Source organism: Primulina huaijiensis, chromosome 7 (assembly GCF_012295235.1).
Source record: "Primulina huaijiensis isolate GDHJ02 chromosome 7, ASM1229523v2, whole genome shotgun sequence".
Taxonomy (NCBI): domain Eukaryota; kingdom Viridiplantae; phylum Streptophyta; class Magnoliopsida; order Lamiales; family Gesneriaceae; genus Primulina; species Primulina huaijiensis.
Window position 1 is genome coordinate 5,138,395 of NC_133312.1, and position 25,520 is coordinate 5,163,914.

The window sequence follows — 25,520 nt, forward strand, 5'->3', positions numbered from 1 at the left end:
TATATATATTAACAAGAGATAAATTTGAAATTTACCCAACATAAATTCATTCAATTTGATCTGAAGATTACATCCCAGTGCTACTTAACATTGAAAATGAGACGACTTGACGAAATATTATTTCTTATCCAAAAACAAACTATATCTTCTTCTTCTTTTCAGGGGAAAACAACCTATTTTTAGTCTAACATTGATTATTATTTTTATTTGTGGACACACAAATTCAAGCTAGCTAGTATCCATGCCAGAGAATCTAAGGAGAGATTCTTACGTGCAAGGAGTGTAATTACTATCTAGCTGAGAAAATTCAATTCATTCGTCGATTATTTAATTTTTAACTAAAAATAATTCAAATATGATTCTATTTTAGAAGCATGCTAAATCTAAATAAAAATATAATTAACACGTGACGACGCAATATATGATATTAAAATAAAATATTTTAATTCGAAACGAGGATTGATCTCGATTACTCCATAGGTCAACGAGGTTGAGAACTCGAACGAACACGTGAGAGTCGAGAATTTTTTTTTACATTTCGAACTAACACGTTAGAGTCGAGAATTTTTTTTACATTTGGTATTTAGTCTTTTTCGAAAAGTCTTAATTTGTGAACGTTCTTTGTTTTGTTGACTAATAATTCGATTTCGAGCTGCACTGTTTCAAAAAAATCCCATATTTACCAATTAATTAATGAACATAAAACGAAAAAGTAATTACCTATTAGAAAATTCAGTCATAAAATATAAAAATAATGTGAAAATATTCCTTTGTACGGATAAATGAAAATAAATGTAGGACCATAGGTTGGTAGACATCTGACAAAAGTTTTTTTTTTTTTAAGAATATAATCTATAATACAAAAACTAACAGTACTTCATTATAATTTCAATTTAAACAACTCTTACATAGAAATTTGTAAATTTATTTATAATATTAATTGATACTCACTGAAAATTTATGGTCCGATTCCAGCAAGTGACACTAGTTCAAACGTAGGTTTCGAATTTATCATGAACCTGAAATCACGAAGAAGACCGTTAAAGGGGGTCGGGAGGGTGTCCCGACTTAGCCCCTCCGACGCTCAATTCAGATACTGAGGATATAAGGGGAGAACAGCTAAGGGTGCTGCTGAAAAACAATATAATGAATCCTGAATTAGACAATCAAACTTGATATTTATAAAATAATACATGAGTCTGTCATGGACCTTTTACATTGGCTAGGGATGAGCCGAAGCCCATGATCTGATGTGGGTTCGATTTAGATGTGCTCATCCATGATATATCATTAATCAATGTACAAAAACTCACGTGTTGGTACGTTGAAGAAACTCTTTTTAAAATTTCGAAAGTAATCCTCAGGACAAAATATATTATAAATTTAATTAATTTTTCTTTTAATATTTTTTATTCAATTTTCAATCTCATTCAAAATACCACATCCATTTAATTTCAAACTCAAATGAAAATAAAAACATCTTAATTATCTGCGCTTCATGTTAATTTATTGTTAATTTTTACACATGCAAATATTGCGTACGATTAGGTAAGTATCTTGTGAGACAGTCTCATAGATTTTTATTAGTGAGATAGATCAATCATATTTATATCTATGATAAAAAATAATATTTTTAATAAATAATCCAAAAAAAATCATTTCATAAAATTTATTTATGAGATCGTTTTACAAGAATTTTAATGAACATAGAACATGGCAACGTACATGCGCCAAACACAGATTGCCTCACGAAACAGGTGGGCCCCGATTGCCACCCGGTTAGCACAGACGTCCGATTTAAAATGACCCCACCCAATTATTCTGTCTCCGCGTACAACCTCCAAACCATGGTGTACAACTTTGATGCAGTGTTTTGGTGTTCTAATTTCCGTTAGATAACGACGGGATTTGACGGCGTTACTTTCCTATATAAATACCAAAAACACAATCTCACACTTCGTTCTCCTTCCTTGTCTCCATTCTCGTTCTTGTTTCCATTTGTGCACCAGAAAACAAATATTTCCACACGTTTATTCGTAATATATATCTATTTATGCACGGAAAAAATATTCCCATTTTTCGAGCCACCCCCGCCGTTAACAGAGCTCCGAATCACCGCCGCAGCCGCAGCCATGTGTCGCTGGAGAATGTTTTTATTTATTGATGATTCGTTGTAGCTGCATGAAGTACTGGAGAATATAATGGAGAGATTCGATTCAATTTGCTTATTCGCGGGCTATCTACCAGCTGTTATTTGATTTTTCCGGAAGTGGGATTACCTTGTTTTTCCTCCTCCATGTTAACATGCTTGTAGCAGTAAAATTCAACAGATTATCGGTTTCTTTGCCACCACTGCAAGAATATTGATCCGATTCTTGAAGGGTTGGTTCTGTTTTTCTAAGGTAAGACTCTAAAAAGTTGGTGATATCAGAAAGTTTTTCGAAATTCTTGTTTAAGTTCTGACATCTTTTACTTGAATTTTCTACTGTATTGATTAAGGTTGTGAAGAAACAGAGACCGAGATTCCAGAGGCTCTGTGAATTATTACAAGGTCTGTATGTCAATGCTCAATTTGTTAAACTTTTGATTTCTTGAAAATTATTCAACTTCAAAGAAATAAAATTCAAACTTTTCAGAAAATGATTTAATGGAATTGTCTCTCTGAGTTTAGAGGAAGCGCTTTCAAAACGGGACAAATTTCTGCAACCTATTACAACATTCAGTACTCATTTATTGAGCCATGTCATTTGATTCCCAGTCGCTTTTCGACCATCTGGTCCCTTTTATTTAATAATTTTAAATATTATTTGTTTGGAATTATTATTCAAGAAAAAGGAAAAAGAATGATTGTGGCTCAAGCATAAAAGTGAAAGTAGGTGATTGCGCTTGAGTGTGATCAATAATTTTTTTTTTCCCAGAAATTGGACAGAAAATCCATTTTTATTTATTCTTTGTGTTCATTAAAGGGGGGAACATCAGACGCCACTTTGGAAATTTGTGTTCAATTATTGGGCCTTTATGTTTAACATGCAAACTACTATTAAATTATCTTCCTAATTAACCATTCATTTATTTATTTTAATGTTATGTTCAAGAGATTGAGTACCCTTTAATTTATTCTGGAATTTTGGACATGAAATCTTGACATAATAATGTCTTATCAAAGTACTAATTATAGAAAAAGAAGGAAAAATAATGATTTCTCTACTCCATTAATTAATATTTTAGGAGGGGAAAAATATAGATCTAGTTGAAATCCAAAAACATCAAAGAATTTGGAAAGATTTGAGCTTTGTTTTTGTGATATTAGTACAGTAAATCATGGCAATATAGATGAAGTTTTTCACTTATTTCAATGAAATTTTCGTAAATAAATGGATGGATTTACAGGTGGAAAAATAAGCAAAAGTTAAGATGCTGACATGTATCACTTGCTCAAAGCAAAGGGATGATGATGAAGAGGATGCCCCGCGTGGGACTCCATCTACTAAAGACGCTGTCAAAAGTCTCACTACACAGGTTTCTTCACTTCCACTTCTTTACCCAACATTGCATAGTTTTGTTGTTTGGAAGATCTTGGGCGCGGTAGAGAGTGTTGAGATTCTATCGCTAAGTCGCATTTTCGCAATTTTTCTATGAAATAATCTAAGAACGAGGCATTGATTGATTGTATGTGTTCATTTCTTTCGTCCTTTGACTCAAGTTATACACATGATAATATCATGGATCACTGTCCAAACAAGAAGGTTTAGTCCCATAATCCCGTTGATGTACGAGTGTTTTAGCATTGGTCGCTTTTTTTTTTTTTAATGTACGAATTTGGTCATGTGTTTACTTTACTTTTGTCGCGACTCCAATTTTGGGGGCCACTCTAAGAAACGTCCAAGCAAAAATTTGAATCTTGAACGTTTTGTGCTGGTACGTGTTTCTTGGTTTTAGACTTTTTTGCCTTTAGGCCTTGTTTTCATTAAGAAATACGAGTGATTTCAATGGATGGGGGTTGCAAATACCATTTGAAATTTGAAAAGTAGACAAATTCTGCTTCTTTTTTTGGATATATATACTTTGGTACCTGAGTTGTTAGTTTGAAAATGGATAGATTAAAATCATTCCGGAACCAGACCCTAAAGGATACCAAACTTCTCTTATCGGGTACGTCGATCGAACCGACCCAACCGACCGATCGATTTGGAACAAATAACAACCAAATAATAACTATGTTTAAAGTCGCAAAAGCAGAGTTAGAAACTTTGCGCAAGATATGGAAGTTAGTTTTGAAAATTTAGGGAGGAGGAGCAATCATTTGTTTAGGCATATATAATACATAAAACTAACTAAAATAAAGACAGATGATAATCCTGCCTGGCTCTCTATTTTCCCCCGCTGGTTGAAGGCGACTCTTCCAGTCACAGGAAATGGCTTAAAGAAACATGTGGCAAAGAAAATGACTTTAATTGAAGGGGACATTGTCACGCCACTCCTCGGATCATGTGTCCGAAAATCTTGATTGGTCCCATAATTTCTCTTGGCCCTACGCCAAACTTTTCTCTTTTGCAGCTTTCCATGCATTTTCATCATCCTTTGATACGAGGAATTCTAACTTGTAATAATATATATAATGGATTTTAAATTTTCTAGTGCTTTAACTTTATCGAATTCACCAGACTTCGTGTTTAACGAAGCACATGAACTGAGTCAGGGTTCAAGTTCTTGGCTGGCTTTACCTTTATTTCTTTTCTTGTTTTCGGTAACAAGATTATATTTTTTATAACTAAGATTCATTTTGCTTGAAGGGTTCCTGTTTTACTACAACTAGAATGTCTTCATACACAATTGATTTTAAAAACATCGCATTAAAAATATTCTTGAGTTAACCGATAAATAACATCAAGACACACAGTCGGTGTATAACATAACAGTGTCATTCAGTACTTCAAATCTCAAAAGTTTTTTGCTTTGGTAACAATCTTTGATCTTGAATCAAAATCAAAAAATTAGATTTAACCAGATCTATCAGTTGCTTTGGACTTCACAAAGCAGCAATTTAGCCTGTAATGTAAGTGTCAGTACTTTGTGCTGCAAAGCTGTGTGTTTGTGGGACTAGCTAAATATAAACTGCTTTTCAGGCATATTTCCATGTCAAATCTGATGAAGTGAGCCATTTCTCATTTAATTCCAGGCTGTTACACTGTATAGTTTTCTTGGGGGGGCCGTGCCACAAGGGAACCCAAATTTGGTTGTTCAACAATATAATGCAAAAGCTTTTTGTCTTGTTTTCCTTACATTAGCATTATGAAATAAAAGTATCAGTTTCTATCTCTGTACCAAGTAACTTGAGGTTGGCATGGTTGGGTTTCTTCAGAGAACTCGAGGTTTCGATCTAAATCGTCAAGATCATATGCATTTTTTGACATGAACCATGTGAAGCAATGAATTCAGAACTATACAAAAATTTCACCTCAATTAGAAATATAGCAGGCCAAAAGGTTGAATTTTTTAACCTCTACATGCTTGGATAATGCGTTTGACTAGAATCATTAGTTATTACACATGACTAGCCCGTTTTCTCTGTGGTGAACGAGGGAATCAATCCGCATGTCTTGTTGTTTTCTTATTCGTTAAGTGGAGTGGCCTACTAAAGCTAAGGAAATTATTTCATGATCAGATCAAGGATATGGCATTAAAAGTCTCAGGATCATCTTCGAAAGGTAAGCCAGGCCAAACAGATGATAATTTCAAGAGAGGACAAAGATCTTATCCGGATTTCGATTCCGAGGGGGTTCCTTATTCATATGCCCAACCGGGAAGCTCAAGTTCGACACCAGCTTGGGATTTTACAAAATCAGGACATCGAGCTAAGAGACTTGATTCAACATTCACGGTATTTGGTGGCGACAGAACCACCGGTGGACTAGAATCTTTCTCGGCTCGTGATGGAGAAATGGCACCCGAAAACGATAATGAACCGAAAGAATGGATGGCACAGGTGGAGCCTGGTGTTCAAATCACTTTTGTGTCACTCCCTCGAGATGGGAATGATCTTAAACGGATCCGTTTCAAGTACGTATCTATTTAAAAGATTGTACAAGTTTTGGAAACAATATATATGGTTATATATACCATTTGATATTAGATACATTCCAAATTGATTGCCACTTCACAACTTAAAATTGGACAACATAGCCAAATGGACGTTGATTTCAGTTTTATTTAATGAAATTTTATTTGAGTCTATATTAATACAACATCGCGCCTGCTTAACATGTATTTGAAGCCGGGAGATGTTTGACAAATGGCAAGCTCAGAGATGGTGGGGCGAAAACTACGACAGGATAATGGAGTTGTACAATGTTCAGAAATTCAATCAGCAAGGTCTCAACACTCCAGGGAGATCTGAGGATGGAGTAAACTCACATTACCTTTTCTTGAATTTTGCTCTTTTACTCTATAATGATACTGTAAATTAATATTTCAAACTCTTCACTTGCTATTATTGCAGAGAGACTCAACATATTCTAGGCTTGGAACTGCCTTAGAAAGCCCTCGAATGACTCCATCCCTGAACAGAGAGTGGACTCCTAGGTACAACCTCCAAGGCAGCAGCCAATATTACAATCCTGGATCAAGTGCTTACCCGAGTAGTGGCATGAAAAGTGAGATGTCTATGGAAGCTTCAAGAATGACAACTTCTTCAAGAGACGAGGCTTCAGTTTCTATTAGCAATGCAAGTGACATCGAATCAGAGTGGATTGAAGAAGATGAGCCTGGTGTTTATATTACTATCAGACAACTTGTTGATGGAACCAGAGAACTTCGGCGTGTCAGGTTCAGGTAAGTAAGTTTTGAACTCATGAAATTCCAGATTTGTAGGTTGAAAATGTCTGAATTTGAGTGGTTTTGTTGTAGCCGTGAAAAATTTGGAGAGGTGCACGCGAAGCATTGGTGGGAAAGTAACCGTGACCGGATACAAGCTCAATATCTTTGCTAGTTAAGTCAGAGGCAAATTAACAGCGGAACAGACACAATCTTAACTTTAGAAGAATCAAATTACAAATGATGTTTTAAAAAAAGCTTTAGGCGGGATTTTCTGTGGAACTAGTTGCTTCTTTTCAGGTGTTTTATGGGTTTTTTTTCCAAGATTTTATTGAGGTAGTGCCCATTTTTTTCTTTCTGGTTTAATTGGTGCCAATGACAAAAGGCAGACATTAGATTTCATGGTGTTTTACCATCTTTTTGTAAGGAGCAAATTCAGTGACCACAGGGCATGAAAGTATCACAATTGTGTAACTTTTGAAGTCGAGAAGATCTGTAACTTTTTAATTGTTGACACACATAATCCAACAGTGGATGCTATGTTCATCTCTTGTCCCACACATACCACACTACAAGATACATAAGCTCGAGAACAATTTTATCAATAACAAAATAATATTTGTTAAAAAATGCGAATTATACGATTTTAAATTTACAACTCCAGAAGATACAAACATTTTTCCAATTCGAGTATTTGAAGATTTGTCCATTCGGATAGTATGGATTATCAGCCCACGTCCAATGTTCGGCTCGTTTATTAAAAACTCAAGGCTCGTGATTAAATCATATTTCTTGAGAGTCGTCATCCCTAAACCCCTCATGACAACGGAACAGTAACAAGGACAAAGGAACAACATTATTTAAATACCCATCCATCTTCAATAAGCAACCTCACCTCTTATTCTCAAATATCTTTTTACATTTACAATTTTAACGCATCAGATTTTACATATTATATTCGCCAGTAACCTTTTTAAAAACAGTCACTATTACAATCTCTAAGGTATAGTTTGGTAGAATGGATAAGAGAGATTATAATAATCCTCTTTATCACACGTTTGATATCTTTTTAGAAAGCTCATGATAATACCATGGGCCCGTGATAAATAATTTTATACAATGATAAAATATCTTTTTATGAGATGTGATAATTTTAATTTAATGATAAAAACACCACAAATGACTTAATTGCCGCCAATATATAAAAATCCTAAACCTTATTGTTCTCTCATTTCACCGCTCCATCAAATAAATATTTTTATTTATTTATATATTATATAATATGATAATTATATAAATGAACTCGAGATAATTATATAAATGATTTTTATAAATCTCAATAAAATTATTAATATCTTTCGATTAAATCTAAAAATTGATACTTGACTTACAAAATCAAAGACTCAATTATCATATTATATAATTATAATATATAAAAATAGGTAAAAATAAATAAATCATGCAAACACTTCGAAGCATGAACAGATAAGAAATATGAACTCAAACAACTCTGAAATTATAAAATTTATTATGATAAGGTTAATTTTGTCATTACAATTTAATATATAAAATTAATCACTCTTATNCATTACAATTTAATATATAAATTTAATCACTCTTATTAAAATTATACANAGGATAGTATCAACGGATGGGCAAACAGAGCGATATCGTCACAATTTTATTCAACCCGCTACTTTCCTATTATAAGGTCGTCTAGGAAGTTCCGAAGCTCGTCCACGCAATAATTCTGATGGCCCATGCCAACCTCCAGCCTTCATAGGTGGGGGAGGCACAGATGGCTTCACGAGTGATCTACCAGAGCCCACACTCATGTTTGCCAACTTCTCAGTCGTATCAGAAATTGCACGAGTCTTTCCCACGTTACCAGCTGCATTGACGCACGTAGAAAGAATTCCGTCCAAAAGTCAGAAGGATATTCTTATGCAAAAGTCAGAAGGATATTCTTATGCAAGATTATTTTTTCATAGCAAGATAAGAATCCCAATGAGAAATTCCAGCTTCAAGTATCACATAATATCTAAATCATCCAAGCATTATCATATTATTATTAACAACCAGACTAGCCGGCGGCTATATGGAAAATATTATGTTCACAACCGACCCTGATAGAACAATAAGTAACAACGAAAAGACACCATGTGGTGGACAAAATTTTCAAAATGAAATATTGTTAAGGAAATCAAGCACCGCTCAAAATGTCCACCTCAAACCCTCTCGTGAAATAAGTAAATGATGTTACTACTTACATGGGCCATTCATGCCAGGCGGTCGATACCTTGGCTGTTGCTTAACATAGTTCTTCAGATTCTTGTCATTTTTAACCATATCCTGTGTCACAGAGAGGATAAACTTCAGAGCATTTATTTTATATAAAAAACATAAGATCTAAACACTCATACAAAACTATACAACACTATTTATCACTAATCCCATTAACTCAAGGATAATCATCATTCCAACTAACCTGAGTGTTCATATCCAACTTCCTTTGCACACCTGAGGTAAAGAAATAGAAGAGGTTACAGTCTGACGCATTCGAACAGATCATGCCACCCACAAAACACAAGCATACATACGATAAAGAATTATTTTAATCAGTATAAAACCCAGTACTAAGAAAGATGAAGGCAACACAATCACAAAGGATACTCCCCAACCCTCCCCCTCCCTCAATATTATCATCTCTCGCTTCCACGAAACAGTAATTATGATCCACACAGGTACAGAAATATTAATCATCTTGAAAAGAAAAATTTATGCTTCCCACAACAGAAAAATTCGGAGATTGGCATCTCCCTAAAAATAGTTTTAAAATTATGGCCTGATGTATATGTTATTGGCTTGAGCAAGGTCATAAATTTTAAAAAGTTGTTGTATGGAGATTTTACACAGCTCAATGAACAGCCTTTTTTCTTTAATTTTTTTCTCAATCTCAATAAAATATGTTTAAATTTTATCTTTGATCGTTTGATTCTTATCATTTGTCTTTCTCATAAGAGCACAAACCTGCATGACCTGGCCAACTCTTACTCCAAATCAACAACAATTACTAATTTATTAAAAACATTATACCTGCACTCAAAGATGACTGGGATTTGGCAGTGTATAAATTGTTGCTGGGCTTTGGGATTGATAAACTAGTTGCATATCTCCTCCCACATTTTTGCTCCAAAACTCCTCTTGTTCCCACTGCAACAACTCAAATCTTAACGCCAATGCCCTTAATATTTATCAAAGATAGAAGAGAGTATGACAATCAAAGACTAACCAGAAGGAGGTGTTTNATAATATCCTACATCTTATTTATCCTTAACTTATCTTTATATTATACATCACATGTTGATCCTATCATGTGTACCAAACTATACTTAACATATTTAGATATCGCTGCTACCTGCATTACTCTGTATTGAGGCCTGATTAGATTAAAATGTTTTGACTTCGGACAAACAGAGAATTGGCCAACACAAACCCAATCAGAAGACCGGAACCCAATTTGCACAAGTAGGAGTCAAATGTTATTATACAAATCAAATGTTATAGATAAATCTAAGCAACACCCAAACTTTGTGTTACCAATCAAGCAAACATTTCCACTAAAGTTTAGCATGGAAAAATATCAAACCTTCACAACCTAACAAAACAAAAATTATAACACGGAATTGAATAAACTTTAAATGAAAGCACATTATTATAGGCAGACGCAGGATAGTATCGACGGATGGGCAAACAAAGCGATATCGTCACAATTTTATTCAACCCGCTACTTTCCTATTATAAGGTCGTCTAGGAAGTTCCGAAGCTCGTCCACGAAATAATTCTGATGGCCCATGCCAACCTCCAGCCTTCATAGGTGGGGGAGGCACAGATGGCTTCACGAGTGATCTACCAGAGCCCACACTCATGTTTGCCAACTTCTCAGTCGTATCAGAAATTGCACGAGTCTTTCCCACGTTACCAGCTGCATTGACGCACGTAGAAAGAATTCCGTCCAAAAGTCAGAAGGATATTCTTATGCAAAAGTCAGAAGGATATTCTTATGCAAGATTATTTTTTCATAGCAAGATAAGAATCCCAATGAGAAATTCCAGCTTCAATTATCACATAATATCTAAATCATCCAAGCATTATCATATTATTATTAACAACCAGACTAGCCGGCGGCTATATGGAAAATATTATGTTCACAACCGACCCTGATAGAACAATAAGTAACAACGAAAAGACACCATGTGGTGGACAAAATTTTCAAAATGAAATATTGTTAAGGAAATCAAGCACCGCTCAAAATGTCCACCTCAAACCCTCTCGTGAAATAAGTAAATGATGTTACTACTTACATGGGCCATTCATGCCAGGCGGTCGATACCTTGGCTGTTGCTTAACATAGTTCTTCAGATTCTTGTCATTTTTAACCATATCCTGTGTCACAGAGAGGATAAACTTCAGAGCATTTATTTTATATAAAAAACATAAGATCTAAACACTCATACAAAACTATACAACACTATTTATCACTAATCCCATTAACTCAAGGATAATCATCATTCCAACTAACCTGAGTGTTCATATCCAACTTCCTTTGCACACCTGAGGTAAAGAAATAGAAGAGGTTACAGTCTGACGCATTCGAACAGATCATGCCACCCACAAAACACAAGCATACATACGATAAAGAATTATTTTAATCAGTATAAAACCCAGTACTAAGAAAGATGAAGGCAACACAATCACAAAGGATACTCCCCAACCCTCCCCCTCCCTCAATATTATCATCTCTCGCTTCCACGAAACAGTAATTATGATCCACACAGGTACAGAAATATTAATCATCTTGAAAAGAAAAATTTATGCTTCCCACAACAGAAAAATTCGGAGATTGGCATCTCCCTAAAAATAGTTTTAAAATTATGGCCTGATGTATATGTTATTGGCTTGAGCAAGGTCATAAATTTTAAAAAGTTGTTGTATGGAGATTTTACACAGCTCAATGAACAGCCTTTTTTCTTTAATTTTTTTCTCAATCTCAATAAAATATGTTTAAATTTTATCTTTGATCGTTTGATTCTTATCATTTGTCTTTCTCATAAGAGCACAAACCTGCATGACCTGGCCAACTCTTACTCCAAATCAACAACAATTACTAATTTATTAAAAACATTATACCTGCACTCAAAGATGACTGGGATTTGGCAGTGTATAAATTGTTGCTGGGCTTTGGGATTGATAAACTAGTTGCATATCTCCTCCCACATTTTTGCTCCAAAACTCCTCTTGTTCCCACTGCAACAACTCAAATCTTAACGCCAATGCCCTTAATATTTATCAAAGATAGAAGAGAGTATGACAATCAAAGACTAACCAGAAGGAGGTGTTTTTGCAATGGTAGCTTTAGCACGCAATGATGGTGGAACATAAAAGCAACTCTGAACATTGTAAAAACAAATCTTATCATCTGAGAACATTTAAACATGTTGTATGTAAAATCAAGCATATACCATCAAAATCATATTTGTGTCAGCCAAATTTCAAAAAGAAGGGAAGTAAAAAATGATTAGAGTTTGATACCTGGAAGAAGGGGTGTTGAAGAGCCTCCAAGGCGGTTGGCCTCTTGCAAGGATCCCATGAACATAGTGACTACATTTGGCACAAACAGGAAACATAATTCAAAAGTTAAGCGGCAAAAGAAAAAATTGATTCTAAGAAATAACAGGTTTCACAAATATGCGTTCATCAGTTAAAGCAATGTTCGGGTATGTGAAAGTTCACAGAACTGTTGGGGAGGGAGGGGTAGATGGAGGGAATGAAGATGAAATAATTTCCTACTGTGATAAGATTAATAACATCCTCGCTGACACCTGGTATCAATGACGAAAGATGGACCCCAGCGACCTGCCACATAATTATATTAGTGTACAGAAGTAGCTTCAGGACAAATCACCAAACCATTGTCCCATCGAATAAAATAGCAAAATATGAAATGAAAAATGTTTGGAATGAATATTCTGGTTGAAGTGTTTTTACAATTAGGAAAGCACACAAATCAAATGCTCACGAGAGCAATTTCTCTAGCAGCACTTCGTTTCATTTTGCCAAAAAAATAAATGATAAGGCTATACTAATTTTCTTGATATTAATTTTATCCTTATGCTAGAAAATTAGATTTAAACAATCAGAAATATGTCTGAAATATCGTGAACCAATGTAGACAGAAAATAATGCCCTTAATGGAGAACAAATAAATGCTCCTGACACTACATTTATCGGCATCTGGAGAAAAATGTAACACTCACTAGTGGGAACTGGTAACTGATGGCATTAGCAAGTTCAATCCCCTCAGGCCATTCATTTTTGGTTGGGCTGCCTATCACAGAGCATATTTTGTAAATTTCATCTGCCTCACTGCACCAAAAAAATAAGAGAACATTAAAGTAGGTTAGAATTGTCATATAAGAGACAGATAACATGCTTGGAAGAGATGAAACATCTAGAAAATTATATAAGTCAGTGATGATGGCAACTAATTGGAAGTTGTGAAAAGAAAGGAACAAACATATCTTTAAAGGAAGTAAGGAACACAATAAAACGTATCTCAACTGTAAGAGAGCTCCAAATCCTAATTCCTAGGTTACACTAAATATCATTTAGTTCGTTAATGAGGGAAACCTATTTTAGCTGAAGTAATTAATTATGTCAATTAAATTGTGTCAAGATTACGTATTTATGTTGTAATCTAATCTCAAAATATGGATAGGAAGGTATCTCGTTCTCCAGTTGTGTTTGTTTTTTATGTAAGGGCTGACACCAAGTTTCACAATCTGTGCGCTTTTCCGCTTTAAAAATAGGTAGGAGTATAAAAGTACTTGGTAAGACAAGGTGATAAAAAAACTAAGAAACTATAGCAATTTACACCTAGACTATGAGACAATAAAAATGACATGAGTCATGACTATGAGAGGCATACCATTCAGGCAGACATCAATTGCCACAGTCCACCAATCTAATCAAATCAAATTCTAGAAAAGAATAAATAAGAAGGCCTCTAAAGAAGTATAACCTTGATCCAGGAAATAGAGGACGGAGTGTGCATAATTCAGCCATTATAGCACCCATTGCCCACATGTCTGGAACGAAGAAGAGAAAATCTTAACATCTCATGGGACAGCGTTATAAGGAAAACTTTTCATATATACTCACCAACCGGGGGACCATAAGTTGGTGACTGAAGCAGAACTTCAGGAGCTCGGTACCTGCATATCACAAGTCACAGCAATCTACACGAGCACTAGAATAGAAATAAATAGAAAAGAAGAGAATAACCACCCACCAGCGTGTCGAGACATATTCAGTGAATGGAGGTCGAGAATTGATCTCACGAGCAAGACCAAAATCGGCAATTTTTATGACATCCTTTGATACTAGCAAGTTCTCTGACATAAGCATCCACCAATAAACGGGATGGTTAGCAAAATAACATTGATCAAAGTATCACTTCGCGAGGGTTATTTTTCAAAAACAAAATTTAACCAAGGTTATTTTTCAAAAACAAAATTTAACCAAGGTTATTTTCCAAAATTTTCACCAATAAACAACAAATAAAATACTAGGAAAAACCACATCTAAAGAATATGCAATGCGTCGATCAAACAAATTCAGGATTAGTATGCAAAAATGAGCTGGTTCGCAAGTTACTCAATCTAACTCAAATATTATTCAATTGGCATTCAAAATTACCGCACTCTACAGAACTCGACGATGTGTTCAAACTGAATTCGAGGCCAAATTATCTTGTCTGATGTGCTCATGAGTTTCAATATTTTTTTAATATTTTGTTAACATGCTCCAAATACACGCGCTCAAACCTTAATTCAAGTCATTGTTTGATAAGAGCTCGATAATTAAGTTTAACCAAATGAGTCAAGCTCAAATTCGAACTTCAAGTCAAGTTTAAAATAATCCGATTTCTAACAATGGGCAGATTAAATTTTTTTTACTCAACCTCAAACACGAAAAATTAGTAATATTTCACTTGATTCAATTCATTTGGATTCCATTCTAGATGATAACAAATAAATATTTTCCAACATTCCAGTTGCCAAATGACTCGAGGATCCACAAGTCCGTAACATAATGCATAAAAGAAATATTTATCGCACAACTAACCAAATAGAATTGAACCAAAGTTTATACTTCATCAGTTATTGTAAATAAATTCATCAAAGAATTCATAATCAAACTGAAAAAATGTAAGACCAAGCGAACTGAGAATCAAAATATTAGCCATGTACCAAGCCCACAAGGTCAAAAAGCTGATATTATCATGAAAAGCTCCAATCTCCAAACTAATCCATATAAATTTGCTGGATATCATAGGCAAGTAGGTTTCAGTCAAGTTGCAGATAATAGACAAGTCTTAACCTGGCTTGAGGTCTCGATGAAAGTATCCTCGCTGGTGCATGTACGCGAGACCTTGAAATACTTGGAAGCACCAGTTTTTCACCTCGGTTTCTGAAAACGGCTTTCCTCTGTCTTTCATAAGCTGGTATAAATTGCATTCCTGAAAAAAAGTAACAAATAATGAGCATCTATATGTAGTAAGAAACTGGCAAGACAGACAGGAAAACCAATGAGAGAATGCATACCATGTACTCAAAAACAAAGTACAAGATATCATTTTCCCTAATTACTTCCTTGAGCTTTACGATGTTTGAGTGGTTCATTTTCCTCAGTGACTGACAAAAAGAAACCTGTCATTTAATCTCATATATAAAAGGAGAACTTAAAAACCAACCAAAAATGCAAATACTCTGTCACCTTGACTTCTCTCAGGCTCACACATTCTTCCCATGAGTAATATTTTTTCTTCATTTTTTTAATTGCCACCTATCAAATGAATTAGTTGTGTCAATTTCAATTTCAAAGTCTGATTTTCAACTTTGAGAGCAGGAATTGATTCAAAACAGCATGTCCAACAGTAAAAGTCAAAACTAACATAAACCTACCACTTCACCAGACTGTTTGCTTAAAGCTCGCCATACACTTCCAAATGTGCCATTACCAACTTCCCTTATGATTTTGTATCTGCATGGGCAAATATTTAGAGGTGAAAACAATAACAAACAAACAAACTAATAATATGTAAAGAAAAGATTCAGGGTTACACCGTGAATCACCTTTCCATTTTTTGCGGTTCAACTGCTTGTGGCACTACTACTTGGAGAACAGTGAGTAGACAACAAAAATATTGAAGCTTATAGATTCACTAAGTTACTTAATATAATAACTAAAAAGGCCTGGCTGATTCAGCAATCTCCACCATCAACTTTTTAGCTGCACTCCACTGTGAGCAGGCCAAAAGGATTATGATGGACTGGCTTGACAGCCTTATTCAGGAAGTATACCACATCAAAGACTTGAAAGGGTAGATGAGCCGGAAAAGGCAGTGAATATAAGGAGCTGCATACCATCTTGATACTATTTCAAACTAAACGATCGCGTCAGGTTCTACCGAATAAATGTATATTGTCTCTAGACACAAAGGTCTGCCAAAATTTCTTGGCAATGTTAAAATACTGAACTTGGTGCAAACCTTTGGCCAACAAAACCTTGCCTCATTCAACAGATCATCTTTGAGAAAGTGAAAAGCAAAGTTCTGATAGAATCACACTCGGCACAATTACAGAGCAACAAGATAACTAATGCTTAATCACACAAGAAACAGCCTTTTCGAACCCTTGCAGAAGTCGGCCCTGGTATAAACAAAGAAAGAAAATTGATGCCAACTACATGATCATCATTCCATATGCTCAAATGACTAGGAAATACCTCAGAAATTGGTAATCAAAGGATCTCAGATGCATGTTGTATCTGCAATGCTCTAGCAACTATATGATTATTCAAGAAGAAAGACAAAAGAATGGGAACCGGCAGCATAAAAAGTGTCCAGAACAAACAGTGAGAGCAGCCCCTTGTAGAACTGCTCCAAAGTTCCAACAGCTATTTTAGAAGAAATACATGTTCAGTTTCCTGTGCTGATCATTTAAGAAAAGCTGTTCACTAAGTACAATTAACGAAGGAAATGAGAAGAGATGCTCTGAGGACAAAAGCCGCCACTCAAGAATTTCCTGGAATGGCAAAACCTGGTGCTGGTAGCAATTTGACCAGAGGCTAATGTGCTCCATGTCCTAGATAATTTTAATCGGTTCGAATTAAAACCTAGCACAACCTGAAAGCATAAAGAAACAAACTATGTTAGCTACTTGGAAACCTATATGCAGTTAAAATAGCTTCAGGCATACAGCGTACATGGGGATAAAGCAAAACATACACAGACATTATATTGACAAACGTAAGCAACAATAACATGGGGATTTTCAATAATAAGATCGACAAATTATGTATCCATTGCTCATTTCCAGATAATAAAATCACCACCTGGAAGTAGAAGGGGACTTGAAAGAAATCAGAAGCTAATTAAGTATTACAATAGGTATACTGATGTAAGACTGAAACCATTAAGAAATAATAGAATCGTATACAACAAATAAATGCAGCCCAAGTTCAGTCCTTAACTTAGAAACATTTTAACTGGTTTTCTTGTATAGTTTAAAATAACATATCCAAAAATTAATAGGCAGTCTTGATTTGAAAAGCCAATCATATTCTGCTAGAGAATATACTAAAACATTGCAAAACCTTATAGCCTCATGCCTAACCCAAACGTCAATGAGATAATATGAGTCACAACACCGAGCACCGCAAAGATTCAAAACTAACCGATAACAGAACATATGGGGGGGTTTGGTTTAACACATCAAATAACCCACCCATCACACAATAGGAATAAACATTAGCAGAACATTCACACATACATACGCAGAGAAAGATGAGGAGAAACAAAAATATCCAAATGCAAACAATGTTAAAAATGATACTTCATGTAAATAATTGCAATGAAAACAGTAAAAGCATACCCTATAGAACCAAAAATTCAAACCCATGCTTAAAAACTACTGCAAACATCCTACTCTTAAATTTAAAACGAAAACCTAAACTAGATCCCAGGAAATTCAATACAAAATCCTCAAAAACAAAAGCCAGATCTGACCAAATCACATCATGAGTATAAGCACACGTCGTACATACATACACGCGCACAGGAGACCAACATGGGGAATGAATTCCAACGTATAACCCAAAAAGAAGGAAACCAAACATCCAAATTCAAACAATACCACACCGAATTCTAAAAGCGTACACAAACGGGAAACAATTGCAATCAAATCACCAATATCTCACCCCCAAACATCAAACAGAAACCTAAACCAGATCTTCCGACATCAACACAGAACCCGCGATTAATCAAAATCAGATCACAGCCCAGTAATTACAGAAGAAATACACACATGTATCGATAGCAAACAGAGGAGTAGATGACCTGTGAGGAGGACGGCATAACCTAAGGAGAAGACTCCGAGAGATGCCACCCTTAATCCCGCTCTCTATCTCCCTCCGCCGAATGATTTGATTTACTGGCCTCGTGACCACCGCCCCTTTGAATGATGACGACTTGGGATTTGGTCTAAATATGGGAGGATCAAATGTGAATCTTAGCTTTGTGGGCAAGAAATTGGGTAAAGAAAACAAGCCTACGATACTTTCCAATTATATCAATAAAATTTTGGAAAATAATAGTTTCCAAGATTATCAATTATTATCGATCGCGAACTTATAACTCATCTGATGTCAAAGTCTTAAATTTAAAATCGGATTTCGAGTTTAAGATCCACATTTTCTCCAATTTGAAAAAAATATCATTTACGAATTATTATTTGAATATTTCGATAAATAAATATATAATTAATACTACATGTTCCATTTATTAAATTAAATTATAACCATAAATCGACAATTTCGTACTAGGTTTTTGGTATTAGAGTCTTCAAAAATTAATTTTGAAACATAAATTTTTAATTCCTGTAAATAACATCAAATATATTTTTAACAAAATAATCATGAAATGCATCAGTAGCTTAAAATTTAAGTTCTTCTGTTTTATGATTTAATTTATCTGTCACCTACTATATATTTTTTTGAATATGAGATATATGATATATCTTATCTTATATATCTTATCTTATTATATATAAATATTGCAGCAAAGTAATTACTGAAGAAGGTGACGGCAGATTAGATCACGCAAAGGCTGCATGGCCGCCAAAAGGGGGAAATTTATGATTTGGTCGTAAATTATTTTATATATTATTATTATTATTTAATACGTGCTTTTATAAGTATTTTTAAAAAAAATTCAAAGTAATTTTAAAATCAAATTTAATATTTTTTAGTTCTGAATAAGTTTGTAATTTTTTTTTTACATAAATTTCATTTTATATGCTTTTAAAAAGAGGAAGAGGGAGTTATTTGGGGAATACAAAACAAGGCAAACACAAGCAATATTAATTTTTTAGATAGATATTGGGATCAAATGTTCAAATTCTAATAACGAATTGAATAATTAAATTATTTAATTTCCTGATAATTTAAATTATATTGCATAGATTTGAATTTTAAAATAATATTATACAAGTTAGACAAAGTACTCCAATAAATTAGCTAAAAAACTAAGTAGTTTTTCCGATACCTATAAGACAAAAAATTGAGTGAGACGATCTTACGGATCGTATTTTGTGATACAGATTTCTTATTTGAGTCATCGATGAAAAAGTATTACTTTTTATGGTAAGAGTATTAATTTTTATTGTGAATATCGGTAGGATTGACCCGTCTCACAAATAAAGATTCGTGAGATCGTCTCACAAGAGACCTACTCTACCTATAAAATGTGATATTGAAAAAAAAAAACACAGAGGACGCGTGTAAAATCTTTATAATTGTGTATTAAATAAGAGTCACTTTCCTAATTTTAACAAATAGTTTGTCACATGTTGAGGTGGGAACTTCAATTGTGAGGCCAAATTGTCAATATTTGACTTCAATAAAAAGAGAGAAAAAAACTATCACTGTTAATTTCGTGAAATATATCTAAAACTTTACTTAATTTAGAAAAAACATTGATTTTTATGTCAAAAATATTCTTATAATATTTTATATGAGTTGAACCGACTCTTATCGTGAATGTAGTTATGTGAAACCATATCGGAAAACTATTGTAAAAGCAAATATTTATGTAACAAATATTTTTTGGTGTTTTAATTAATTTTAAATTGGGCTAACAACATGCCACGTGGATGATTTAAGCATTCACCGGATGGCCCGATTCCACCAAACCCATTCTACAGGTGAGGGTTCGGTTGAACCACTCACTTGACCGGCAACATTAAGTATCGAATCCATTTGACCGGCTAAACAAGTATCCAGTCCTAAACGTGCAACGTGCTCCTCGGTCCTCAGTACAAAAATCCCACCACATACTTTCTTCCCTTCTGTAGTCTCTGTGCTCTCCACACGTTTCCCACTTCGCCGGAGCTCCTGTGCCGCCCGCCCCCGATCTTCAGGTAGAATCATTATTCCTTCCGCATTTTCTTTGATTGATCTCTGTTCTCTTAATTTTGATCTAGCTCAATTATAGTGTTTCGATTTTCTTTACTATTTGTCCATTTTCACTCGATTTTCTTTACTATTTGTCCATTTTCACTGAAGTCTGAAAGATTTATGCTTTTCGTAGTTTTTTATGTTGCATTTTTTTATGGATTTTGATTCAAGCATTGAATTTAGATGAACATGGGAAATTCCGTCCAATAGTTTATTTTATAATGTAGTCCATTTGGTGCGTGTTTCTCGTTTAGTTGCTTTATTCATCGTTAACTTTTGTTAGTCAAGATATATCAATGCATATATTATTACAGTTGATCGCTACTTAGCTAAAACATTGTTGTTTTGTTATACTTTCCGTTGGAGTTTGTCCAAATGTGTCGGTATCTGGAATTCAGTCCTTGGAGTTAGAAATCATAAGTGTGTTAAATTTGAACCGAGTGCAATGCTTTGGACAATTGTCCAAAGATTTATACAAAACAAGACGATGCATGTAGCTATACTTCAATTGTTTTTTAGGTTGGCTACCTATTGTTGCGTACACCGGATGAGTTATTTATTTGTTTGGGATCTAAACACATAATAGGATTTGAGACAGTTGTATAGTGCTTTATTAACTTCAAAATTGGTGAGGCTGCATCATTTCCCATTATTTCAGTTGTTTATGTTCCATCCTAAACTATGGTAATGAAAGGGGGGAGGTGCTAGGTTCCTTCGGATAATCTACTTCTTACTCAAAGATATAATAATCATGGCTATTGTTGCAAAGCAAAATTTTTACATCTATGCACATTACCTTTCCCACATTGGCTACACATTGAACCCTACTCGTTTTGAATTTGAGCTCTCCAGTCTCCACTTGGGCTTATTGCCCTAACATTTGTTCTCTTTTGAGAGTTAATGCAGTGGAAGTGATAACTGGGGAAAAAGCTTTGATTGGGTCAGTATCAAGAATGTCGCTTTTGCTTACATTGTAAAATGTTATTAGATGAGTAATAACTGTCCAAAGTAGCTGCCGCGGGCATCGGTTTTCAAAGGATGGGTAATATAACATGTCCCACGTTATCTCCACTATAAAATGTGAAGTTGTTAATAAGCCAGAGGACCACTTCCACTTAGGCTTTAGCTCTTCTCTTAAGCTTATCGTCTAAACATGCATCTTCCAATTTCTTTGACTTGTGGAATAATGAGGGAGGGGAGTCAATTTTTTTTCTATATATATCCAAACTTCTGGATTTTCGTCAAGTTACAGTTCGGAGATGGCAGTTGGCAAATTTCATTTTTTCGATAACAGACTAAATGCTTTTCCGAGTTTTTGTTCCTCTTTTAGGGTCTAGATATTTTAGTTTGTTGCTTTTTCTATTTGAACATGTTATTTATTATTGCCACTCTTTGATGAGCAAAAGAGACAAAGTGACACTCTTTTCAAGTCACGTGAGTTAGATATTGAATTTCAAATGTGTACGAACGTGTTCGCGTTTCTGTGATATTATTTTCATTTAGAAATGCTAAATAAGCAGAAAATTTTCAGCTGTGGATAAATAGCTCTGAGAAGAATGTCAATGGAATTTTTGTGCAAGCAGCTGAATGAGGATACATCTGATTGTTCTTTGAGCAAACAGGACATTCAGAAATGTCCATTCTTGAGGAACATCGATAAGCCAACCAACTTTTCGTTTTCTTCTCTGAATTTTCCTGCTCCTGTAAGTTCTTCTTGTTTGATTTTTTAAACAACTCTTAGTTGTCCATCCATTTTGAAAATATTCAACTTAAACACAATTTATATAGGTTCCTTAATCTTTTCTGTTTTGTTATTCTACTTCTCACTATCTTTCTTTTCTTTACTGTATCATAAGTACAGCTTTATGACAGCCACCGTTTTTTATTTTTTATATTTTCAGTTGAGGGCAGCCAGAGGCCCAATATTTGAAGATGGCCCCAACTTTGATTTGGCATTCAAAGTTTTTCACGGGAAAGATGGGGTTGTTCCTCTCTCGGGAAACTCACAACTTTGTGTTGACAATCTGAACACAGATGCTGTACGAGAATTCAATCCTTTGGCCTCAAAAGCTGCCTCCATCAGTATGTCCGCATTTGGACCAGGAGGGCCCTTTGGTTTCCATTCCTTTCTTGGGAAGATTCAGAATAAGACGCCTGAGTCATCAGGAAAGGAAGAGCTCTCGTCTAAGGTATGTTCTTTGGGAACCATTCTGTTATTGCTTCTACAAAGAGGTACTAATGAAAGTTCTGTAAAGAATTTAGCTTATAATCTCGTTGGTGCTGTTAAACACGGTCATACTGAAAGCTCTGATGCATTCACATTCTGACTTTCTAAACTTAAAGCAACCGATAGTTGGATGTTCACTGTGTAATTTCATTTCATCTATCTTCAAAAAAGATTATTAAATACCAACTTTATCTGATGTTCTTCACACCTTCTTTCTTTGATGATGTGCGCACCTTCTTTATTTGATGTTGATGATAATTGTCCTTGCGTTTGTTTCTTCTGTACATATCTATACATTCCTAGAACACGACTAAATGTTTTAGCTTTTAGTTTGAACGATATCTATACATTCCTAGAACAGGACTAAATGTTTTTAGCTTTTAGGTGTCTGTTCAAACACTTGTTTAGTGAAATACTTACCAGTTCAGGTTACTAATAAATGGTTTTTAGCTTTTAGGTCTGTTCAAACACTTGTTTAGTGAAATACTCACCAGTTCAGGTTACTAATAAATGGATCTTCCATATGCAATCTAGAGTGATTCTTCGAAGCACGAGACACTCGGAAACGAGTGGTTGAAAGCTGGAAACTGTCCAATTGCCAAGTCCTATAGAGCATTGAGTGGAGTCCTTCCCCTCGTGGCAACAGCCCTTCAGCCACCACCTGGAATCAAGCTCAAATGCCCCTCCACGGTAGTCGCAGCTAGGGCTGCCCTCGCCAAGACTGCCCTTGTCAAAACCATGCGTCCACAGCCATTACCTGCAAAGGTATTCGTGATAGGCATGCTAGGCATCATAGTTAATATCCCGCTGGGGGCTTGGAGAGAGCATACCAAAAAGTTCTCACTATCTTGGTTCACTGCTGTGCATGCTGCCATCCCGTTCATAGCCATGCTCAGGAAATCTGTATTGATGCCAAAAACAGCAATGGCCTTGACTGTTGCTGGTTCAATACTGGGGCAGGTCATTGGCTCGAGAGCTGAGCGCCTTCGACTGAGAGCCAAGGCCGAGAAGGCAAATCTCGTGACCAAGGTGACTGAGGCTCCTGTGAGTGTTGGTCGTTGTAGTAAGCAGGGAAATGAGGGGATCATTTGGGATCCACTCTTAGAAAAGTTGTCAAAGACATCATCGTCACCTGCCGGCCTGTGTTTCTGAGAAAACCTCAATACTCTCAGAAAAGTTGTCAAAGACATCATCGTCACCTGCAGCCTTGTGTTCTTGAGAAAACCTGTGTATTAAGGATGAAATTAATATTGAATTTATGCATATAGAAATTGTATTTCAATTCGCGTGTAAAATAAAAAATGGTTTTGTAATTTTTCTTTCTTGGTTGTCTCGTGCAAATTACGAAAAGGAATGGAGGTCTTGAAGCGAGTTCTGGTAATCTTTCATCTTGAATTAAAATATGAATGTAATTGTTTAAAAATAAAAATAAAAATAAAAATAATTACGAAAAGGAATGGAGGACTTAAAGCGAGTTTAGCTAATTTTTCATCTTGAATTAAAATATTTATGTAATTTTTTAGAAATAAAAATTATTAACTCTAATTCAATTAAATAGACTGACAAATCGCACCTTTGCATTTCTGAAACTATCTTAGAAAATGATTTGCGATAATAATTAAAAAAAATCATAACTTCAAGCTTAATTATTTAAATAGTATGAAAAAATTACACATTAAATTTGTATGGCATATTACATTTAGTTAGACTTATAATTTTTATGATTGATTTATATTTTGTGACTGCATGTAATCCATTTGAATAATAAATTAATGTTACACTCGCAGTGGTTATGTAGGTTGTACATCTTTTTCTATTTTATAAAGAATTAGGACTTTATAAAAATTGTTTGCTACTGTGGCCGAAATCACAATTAAAAATTCATTCTTTAAACATGGATCGACCTTTGCTCAAATTATAGTATGTTGAAACACACACACACACACACACATTTTTGGATTTGAACTGATTTTTTTCTCTATGACTTCTTGCTTAACTGTGTGAAAAACATTTAGAATGATATGGATTTTTGGTTGATGTTGGAACTAATTTTTTTAATTGGTTTGTTTTTTTTTCCTCTTTTAAAGATATGAAGTTGAATTGTTTACGTTTTTAGATGGAAACCGTTACTTCTATACTTTTTATTCATATTGTTCATTTTTAACACTACAAAAAAAAAGTTTTTGACGATAAAACAGTCGCTAATTTCATTAGCAGTGGATTTTACCACCGTGACTAAGTCGACCGTCGTTGATCTTTAGTGACGGTTTTCGAAAAACCGTCGACGGTTAACTAATCCGTCGCTAAATTTAGCAACGGGAATTTAGCAACGGATTAATAAAAAAACTGTTGCTAAATTCCGTCGTTAAATTTAATATTTTTTAAAAATAATTAATATTTTTTATATTTAAAACTGTCTGTATCAATATATTTTTTTGAAAATTTATTTATAATATATTTGAATATTTATAAAACATGATAAATTAAATTAAAATGTTTCGAAAAATAACATTAAACTAATATATATCTAACTGAAATTCAATTGACATGCCATTAAAAATTATTAAATATATGGATCGAATTTATCCAACTAAGTGAATTTAGTTTAAGCCTTCATTAAGTATATTTAATTTTAAGTTTTAACTCATCTACAATTAAATACATCACTTTTAGTTCACCAGGAATAAATTTATTCCAACAGAAATAATAGAAATCTTCATAAAAAATATCTTTGATATCTTTTGAAGTAAATTATGCCAAAACTTTTAGTCATGTATGTATGAGGTATGACTTTTTTAGTCTTTTAAATTTAGTTAAATCAATTATAGTCATGTAATTATTTTATTTATTGCAATAAATTTTATCATTTTAATCAAAATCATGTAATTAAATTGTCAAGACC

General features: G+C 34.3%; 3 protein-coding genes across 5 annotated transcripts; 2 read left to right on the top strand and 1 right to left on the bottom strand.

Annotated features, from left to right (window-relative positions):
• Window positions 1–1,980: 1,980 nt before the first annotated feature.
• LOC140980252 (protein Brevis radix-like 1) lies at window positions 1,981–7,313 on the top strand. 2 transcript variants are annotated; one of them, XM_073445976.1, is made up of 7 exons: window positions 1,981–2,402; window positions 2,500–2,551; window positions 3,391–3,519; window positions 5,666–6,060; window positions 6,275–6,404; window positions 6,500–6,831; window positions 6,907–7,312. In XM_073445976.1, exons 3-7 carry the CDS (start codon window positions 3,415–3,417, stop codon window positions 6,986–6,988), a joined length of 1,044 nt encoding a protein of 347 aa, XP_073302077.1. In that variant the 5' UTR covers window positions 1,981–2,402; window positions 2,500–2,551; window positions 3,391–3,414; the 3' UTR covers window positions 6,989–7,312. The 2 variants fall into 2 exon arrangements, with proteins under 2 accessions (XP_073302077.1, XP_073302078.1); XM_073445977.1 differs by lacking the exons at window positions 1,981–2,402; window positions 2,500–2,551; window positions 3,391–3,519 and adding an exon at window positions 4,997–5,573 and having other exon boundaries at window positions 5,624–6,060; window positions 6,907–7,313.
• Window positions 7,314–10,332: 3,019 nt separating this feature from the next.
• LOC140980494 (cyclin-dependent kinase F-4-like) lies at window positions 10,333–18,470 on the bottom strand. Its single transcript, XM_073446335.1, has 18 exons — window positions 18,275–18,470; window positions 16,663–17,062; window positions 16,011–16,586; window positions 15,840–15,918; window positions 15,652–15,720; window positions 15,480–15,569; window positions 15,256–15,394; window positions 14,165–14,267; window positions 14,035–14,087; window positions 13,895–13,961; window positions 13,131–13,239; window positions 12,664–12,729; window positions 12,406–12,474; window positions 12,200–12,263; window positions 12,004–12,120; window positions 11,396–11,427; window positions 11,178–11,259; window positions 10,333–10,798 (listed from the first exon to the last, which is right to left on the bottom strand). Exons 3-18 carry the CDS (start codon window positions 16,016–16,018, stop codon window positions 10,593–10,595), a joined length of 1,353 nt encoding a protein of 450 aa, XP_073302436.1. The 5' UTR covers window positions 16,019–16,586; window positions 16,663–17,062; window positions 18,275–18,470; the 3' UTR covers window positions 10,333–10,592.
• Window positions 18,471–20,189: 1,719 nt separating this feature from the next.
• Window positions 20,190–23,931, top strand: LOC140981538 (uncharacterized). 2 transcript variants are annotated; one of them, XM_073447972.1, is made up of 4 exons: window positions 20,190–20,354; window positions 21,923–22,094; window positions 22,293–22,580; window positions 23,153–23,931. In XM_073447972.1, the coding sequence occupies exons 2-4, from the start codon at window positions 21,948–21,950 to the stop codon at window positions 23,768–23,770; spliced, it is 1,053 nt and encodes a 350-aa protein (XP_073304073.1). In that variant the 5' UTR covers window positions 20,190–20,354; window positions 21,923–21,947; the 3' UTR covers window positions 23,771–23,931. The 2 variants fall into 2 exon arrangements, with proteins under 2 accessions (XP_073304073.1, XP_073304074.1); XM_073447973.1 differs by having other exon boundaries at window positions 20,244–20,354; window positions 21,912–22,094.
• The last annotated feature ends 1,589 nt before the right edge of the window (window positions 23,932–25,520 follow it).